This window comes from Littorina saxatilis, linkage group LG16 (genome assembly GCF_037325665.1).
Source record: "Littorina saxatilis isolate snail1 linkage group LG16, US_GU_Lsax_2.0, whole genome shotgun sequence".
Taxonomy (NCBI): domain Eukaryota; kingdom Metazoa; phylum Mollusca; class Gastropoda; order Littorinimorpha; family Littorinidae; genus Littorina; species Littorina saxatilis.
This window is the reverse complement of record NC_090260.1, coordinates 41,999,200-42,006,699: the sequence shown is the minus strand read 5'-3', so window position 1 is coordinate 42,006,699 and position 7,500 is coordinate 41,999,200. Positions and strand designations below refer to the sequence as shown.

The 7,500-nt window shown below is 42.8% G+C and overlaps 1 protein-coding gene across 1 annotated transcript in view; it reads right to left on the bottom strand.

Annotated features, from left to right (window-relative positions):
* The window catches only part of LOC138951087 (uncharacterized), an 8,452-nt gene that overhangs the window by 252 nt on the left and 700 nt on the right, over nt 1-7,500 (bottom strand). The window contains exons 1-4 of the mRNA XM_070322750.1: nt 7,403-7,500; nt 3,250-3,426; nt 1,213-1,423; nt 1-499 (exon numbers count right to left, since the gene is read on the bottom strand). The exon at nt 1-499 is cut by the window's left edge and continues 252 nt beyond it; the exon at nt 7,403-7,500 is cut by the window's right edge and continues 700 nt beyond it. Coding sequence (XP_070178851.1) covers nt 1-499; nt 1,213-1,423; nt 3,250-3,426; nt 7,403-7,500 — 985 coding nt within the window. The remainder of the gene's footprint in view (nt 500-1,212; nt 1,424-3,249; nt 3,427-7,402) is intronic.

Sequence of the window (7,500 nt, the reverse complement as noted above, 5' to 3'; positions counted from 1 at the left end):
GTGCAATACACTGCACACGATGACCCTTGACCTCTGCATCTCATTTCAAGCTCCGCCATCTTCTCTGCAGTCGTTGTCTTCGTTGTTGGTGTAGTTGTTGTTGTAGTTGGTGTAAATGTGGTTGTAGTTGGTGGTGTTGTAGTTGTCGTAGGTGTTGTCGTGGTTGTCGGTGATGTTGTTGTAGTTGTCGTCGGTGTTGTTGTTGTTGTTGTTGTTGTTGGGATCGTTGTAGTTTTCGGTGTACCTGTGGTGGTGGTGGTTGTGGTAGAAGGGGTGGTGGTGGTTGTGGTAGTAGCTGATGTTGTCGTGGGCCAAGAACCGCTTGTCGTTGTTCCGTTTTCAGCACTCAGACCACAAGTTGCACGAACACCTGGTACTGGTGACGTCACCGGTACGTCATCTCTAATAACGATGTCGGCGCATGCGTAGAACTCTTCCTGTCGCTCGCCGCAACCGGTGCAACAAGGCCCACCATTTTGGAAGCATCCGTAATCGTTACCTTGACAAGCGACAGAACAATAGAAATCGAACAATTAAACAATATGGATAATTACGAAATGCAAAACAATGGAAACCAAGCACAAAGACCAAACAGAACAATAGACGATATCGGAAATAACTCTATCGGGTTTGTATTTGTTGAAATAGTGAATACTCTTGCTGTTTGTGAGTCAAACTTTCCCACGTGATATTATTGGCCAGTCAGTAGCGAGGGGTGTGTTTGAAACAAATGTAGAAAACTTGCCTCGCTAAAAGTAACTAGTATTAACTCTTTTACAACCCATATAAATACCCGACAGAGTTTGAAATTCGTCTATTAATGCGCTACTCGTCTCTCGCCACCTATAGGTGCCTGTTCCAAATCTCCCCTTTCTTTTCTGACAATACTTGTTTGTCTTCTTTCCCCCCCCCCCCCCCCCCCTCCCCCCCCCCCCTCCCCATTTCCCTTCTCTTTTTGTTTTCTAGCTTTCTCAACCACTTTCTTTCTCTCTTTCTCTTTCTTCCTCCCTTCTGTTCAACCTCCGCTTCGTATATCCTGATATCTTTTTGGTGTTTTTTTCAAATACATTTGTTGAAATGTTGATGTTTATTTAGTGTATGATGTACATTATGATAGTGTACACCTATTATAGATCGTGTAGGGTTAAACAACTAACAAGGATGTGCTTGGTGGCAAACAAAAGAAAAAACAGAAAGAAAAAAAAACCTCACCAGAGTGATATTTCCACTGCAAGAAACACTGCTCGCACGTGAGGTCCGCCGGCAATTTCACCTTGACCTTGTACAGACCGTTGCAGTTGCGCGGCAACCTGTATCTGACGTCATCACTCTCAAGGTGAAGGACGTTCTGTTGCAGACAATCTTCCGTAGCGTCTTGGGCGTCCAAGCGGTCTCGGTCGCAGAGACGAAACACGAAATATCCCTGAAAACAAGTGGAACAGATTAATAATGTTTGTTTTTTTACTCTTAGGCAACGCTGAATTTGAGATTTGTTTGAGCAGAGCAAATTTGCAGAAAAACACATATTCACAGGCGCAATATTTTTCACATTCGGTCACCACCTTTTTTTGTTTAAACGACAAGCAAACAACACGTAACCAGAAAGCCTAAAGCACTCATTTAAATGTTTTCAGTGATTCAGAATGTACCATAAATGTCAACGCCTTGTGACCAAAAGACATCCATTATCGAAGTAAAAAAAACCCACAAATGTGACCCTCCACCACGAAATGAGTCGCATGTCACCTCGCGCGGTTCTGCGCTAGGCTTAATATAAGTCCGGGGAGTGTCAGGTAACAGTGTGAGGGTCACCTTAGTCACAGGCTTATAACTCAAACAGTTTTCGCTCTTTTCTAAAACGGTTTTCACCACTGGATAGAGCATAAAAAACTCTTTAGGAAAATGTAAAAATATGAAAATCATGCAAAGGTGACATGCGACTCATTTCGTGGTGGAGGGTCACAAATATCCTCAAGAGACGAATTCCGAAAACAACTCTGTTAGGTTTGTAAGGGTTGTAAAAAAGTAAATACCCTTGCTTTGAGGGGGCGGGGGCGGGGGGGGGGGGGGGGGGGGTCAGACAATGCACGGACCAATCTATGACGGCTTACTAGTGCCAAAACCTGGGGTTACCCATTATCACGTGATAATTACTAATTAACGCTGTCAGTTACTGTTTTCGCCTGTTAGTTACTCATTTTCACGGGATAATTAGTAATTTTCACGGGGAAATGACTAATTTTTAGTTTTGGCACTAGCAATCCGTCAGGAAGTGAGCCAAAACTAAAAATTAGTAATTAACAGGTGAAAGTTAGTAATTTTCCCGGGAAAATGAGTAATTCACAGGTGAAAATGGTAATTATCAAGGGAAATTTAGTCATTTTCCCTTGATAATTACAATTATGAGGTTTTGGCACTAGTAAGCCGTCATACCAATCCCTAGCAAGGGGTGTGTCTAAAACACGTGGACAAGGAGCACGTGTGGTTTATATGTCCCCGGAAAAAAGCAAGGGTGTTCACTCTTTCACAAACCGATACACAGACGACAGTGTTATTTCCAAAGTCTATTAATGCACTATACGTCTCTCACCACCTAAAGGTGCCTATTTCAAATTTCCCCTTTCCTTTCTGACATTATATGCTTGTGTGAAAAAATACATACTCAATTTACAAGGTATTATGTGTCCATTGAACATTGGATTTCCCTTCCTTGAGCCATGTGACGTCAGAGGCCGACAAAACTTCATATTTAGGCGGCCAGCCGAGACTACAAAATAGTGCATGTTTGTGTCCTTTCAATCGTAAAAACTAAAAGGAATTCTAACCAGAATCGATCGATACATAAATGTTATTTGTATTTTTGACGAAAATGTGAAATTTTACACAGATCGAGACAGTCATTGTTCTTCCCGGCGAGACCGCGGTATGTCATATTTTGGTCAAAAATACAAATAACGTATAATATCCTTATTTGTGACCCTCCACCACGAAATGAGTCGCATGTCACCTCGCGCGGTTCTGCGCTAGGCTTAATATAAGTCCGGGGAGTGTCTGGTAACAGTGTGAGGGTCACCTTAGTCACAGGCTTATAACTCAAACAGTTTTCGCTCTTTTCTAAAACGGGTTTCACCACTGGATAGAGCATAAAAAAACTCTTTAGAAAACTGTACAAACATGAAAATCATGCAAAGGTGACATGCGACTCATTCCGTGGTGGAAGGTCACATTTTTCTGTGAATATCAACTTACCAGATGGCTTTGGGTCAGCCTGATGATGACCTCCACGGTCTGTCCCATGGCGTACACCTTGTTGACCGGGTCCACCCCTTTAACGTAGCGTCCATCCGGGTGTTCGTAACTTCTGGGTGTCTCGTCCCACGGGTCTCCACACACACCGCACTTCCCGCCGTTCACATCCCACTGGTGCTGTGATGGTAATGATAAAAAGTATATCCTACATGTGTGAGAGAGACCACTCTTGAGATAACAATATCGTTCCCTTTACTAGTGTGTATATCATGTAAATGAGATCGTGTCAAAGGAGTATGACAGCGACCTCATGCTTGTTGCTTTTTTTAAATATCGAAAAGCTCGCTTTTGCTCGAATTTCAGTATTCTGGGTGTCTGTTCCCACGGATCTCCACACACACCGCACTTCCCGCCGTTCACATCCCACTGGTGCTGAACAATAACAACAATTGTCAGTAAGTACTGGTGTCACATGACTGATGTGAACCAGTTGATTGGCTAATGGCGATGCGCTAAAACTGTTAGCGCACTCTTGGAGTGCGCTAACTTTTCCACAGAGCGTATTCTTACGCCCTTTACCTAAGCAAGACTGTGCTCTCATCCTCAGAATTAATTACTGACATGTAGCTTATATTTTCCACAATACCAAATGACCATAAATTCCCTGCTTCTCAATTAAAGCAGAAGTGGTTTTTTTTCTGACAGATTGCATGTGCCTGTGCCACAGTGCGGCTGCCACTGATCTAAAAATACAAGCCGCTGTGTTTCATCTAATTCTCGCCGACTTGCATAGATTCTTCTCATCGTGTTAGTGGCATGTAGCTTATCATCCACATTACCAAATGATGAGTTAATATAAAATTCCCACCCGCTAGCAGAAAACACAAGTGTTATTCCGATAACGTACCAGCTAGACCAGTTTGGAAGACTGACTCGATCGACTCTGTCATACGTAGCCGCACTGACTACACTGAAATACGACTGCATCAGTTCAGTAAATGAATGGTTTCCGAATTATTATTTCAAGGCAAGAACAATCGTAATCGAAAACGTGTAGGGTTCAGAACGTTCTTACCATTATAAGATTTATTACCAGCGTGCCTCGTGCGTGCAGACTCAGTCAGTGCAGACTGCATGCAGTGGTTTGATTGCCCTAGCAGACGACATAAACCCCGCTCAGCAAATTAACATGTTGGGCAAATGTGAACGAAAAAACGATGGGGATATAATACGTGTAGGGTTCAGAGCATTCTTACCGTTCATATTTAGTATCAGACTCCCCGATGAGTGAAGATAAAACACGAGAAATATGCCACATTTGTTTTGAAAATGTGCGAACCGTCGAGTCCCGCGGCTTCGAGTCAATTCAAGGGGAGTCACTCCGCACAGTCAATCCGTCGAAGCTCGACTGGAGGTTTCGAATCGCAAATAATGAAGAGCACAGCCCTTTCTCCGAGTTCAAATGAGGTCTCTCTGAAAGATCATCACTGTTCAGATTAACGCTACACTGGAATTTACCAACAGAAATTAAAATGCGTGTGACGAAAGCACGACACTGTGCACACTTGAGACACCCCACACAAAAGTAGATCTTTACTGTACACGACCTGACCACACAGTTATGCCTATTCAAATGCGCGTTGCAAAATGTGCGCTTGGAATCTTCTTTTTTCTATGGCGGTACTGACAATATCGTTATTGAAACAATCCCAGTGCACTAAGGGATTTATAGAGCAAATCTCGAAAATAATTATTGAACTCAGCGCTATGCGCTTCGTTCAATAATGAATTTTCTCGATTTGCTCTATAAATCCCTTAGTGCACTGGGATGTCTCAATAACTTAAAAAATAGTGACTGCATGTGTTGAAAAAATCTTATATCTCATACACAAGTTTCAGTCGTTATCTTTAAAATTAGTACGTTATGTCCTATTCTATTTGTTGTTTATTGCCTCAGTAGACAGTACTTCTTGAACTTACAGAAAAGTTTTCTTTTTCCAAAATAATTAATTAAAGACAAATTAAATCATGTTTACTTTCAAAATAATTAATCAACATTGTTCTGCTGTGTGACTAAGTGGAAGTTGTTGAGTTTGTGTGTGTGTGGATGTTGTGTGGCTACGACGAAGAGGGATTCAATCTGGCGCGAAACGTTTAAATTGGCTGCTCATTTCCAGCCTTTTCGTGAGTGATGTGCGATGATACGTGCACTGCAAGACAACTCGCAGTTGTACAAACTTCAGCAGTGACTGCATGGTTGAACAACACTAACAACAGTTACAATAACCACCCTACCCACACCGCATGTCAGCCCCATATCGGCCCCATGTTATTTTGCACACGTCTTCTGGGGCCCAGTTAGCCGATCTGGGGCCCATATGGGTAGCATCTTGGGTAACCACGATTGGAGCGGAGAAATGCCGCCCACATTCATCCCATATGTTCCCCAAATAAAGTAAAGCTATGCACAACAACATGAGAGAAAACAAAATGTATCCTACATGCGTGAGAGAGACACTCGTGAGATAATAATCGTTCAAATCACACGTGTGTATATCATGTAAAGGAGGTCATGTCAAGCAAGTCTGGCAGGGACCTGTTTTTCCACTGCTTATGGTGTCAAAGTCACCAAGACAAACGTCATTATAGAAAAAATGCTTTCGCTCGCAGTTCAATATTTAAAAAAACAAACTCGAGTAAATCTGGTACGACACAGCAAGCCATGTAGTATTCTCTATTGATCTATCAGCAGATCAACTATCTTTATTACCTATCTGCCTTGTTTGGTTACGAACTTTCTCTGTTGAGCCTTTGGTCACTGCTTTGTCTGGGTAATAACGTAACAACGACAAGAGCAATACCATTAATGACAACTGACATTTAAAGTAACATGTACCTCCTAACAAAAAGCTGGTTGTCTTCAGGGTTTTATGTAAAACGACAGCGCAGCAACAATAAGAACACTATCCCCAAAATAACCTAACCTCTCCTTATAGCAGCAACAACAAGGGGAAAGGGTGGCCGAGTGGTAAAGTGCACTTGTCTCGGAAGCGAGAGGTTGCGAGTTCGACCCTGGGTCGGGGCGTAAGCAATTTCCTTCCCCCTTTCCTAGCCCAGGTGGTGGGTTCAAGTGCTAGTCTTTCGGATGAGACGAAAAACCGAGGTCCCCTCGTGTACACTACATTGGGGTGTGCACGTTAAAGATCCCACGATTGACAAAAGGGTCTTTCCTGGCAAAAATGTATAGGCATAGATAAAAAAAAAAATTCCACCAAATACCAGTGTGACTCGGAATAATAGGCCGTGAAAAATAAATATTCGCCGTAATGGCTTGAGATTTACTTGGCCGATGTGAATGTGTAATATATTGTGTAAAAAATTCCATCTCACACGGCAGAAATTAAAATGTAAAGCGCTTATAGAATGTCAAGCGCTATATAAATCTCCCATATAAATAAATAAATAAACAGCACCAACACCACATCACCAACAACGACGACGATAACAACAACAACAAAAAATCAACACCACTAACAAAAACAACACAAACATCATACAACTACCGACAACGACGACAACCACGAAAATTACCACCCCTACAAACAATAACAACACCAACACCACACAACCAACATCAGCAACAGACACGACGACAGCTACTAAAATTACCACCACCACAAACAACACCAACAACGAGACGACATCAACAACAAAAATAACAACAACCACCACATCAAAAACAAACTACCACCACCAACAACGACGACGACAACACAATTCACCACCACCACAAACAACAACAGCACCACATCACCACCGACAACCACGACAACAACACAAATAACAACCATCATTACCACCAACAACACCACCATCAACAGCGACAACGACAACCACGAAAATCACCAACAAACAATACTAACACCAACACCACACCACCACCATCAACAACGACGACGACAACAGCAACAATCACTACCTACACCACTACCACCACCAACAACAACAACCACCACCACCACCCCACAGTAGAACTGGTTGTCGTTAGGTTTTATGTAAAACAACAGCATCAGCTCAACGACGACGACATCACCACCACCACCGCCAACAACAACAACCACCACCCCACAACAAAAACAGAACATTGACTGACCTGTTTTCCTCCACAGTAGAGCTGGTTGTCGTCAGGGTTCCAGGGTACTGAGCGATACCCGAGTCTGGCAGCAGACTGCCTGGAAGGCGGTTCCAGCA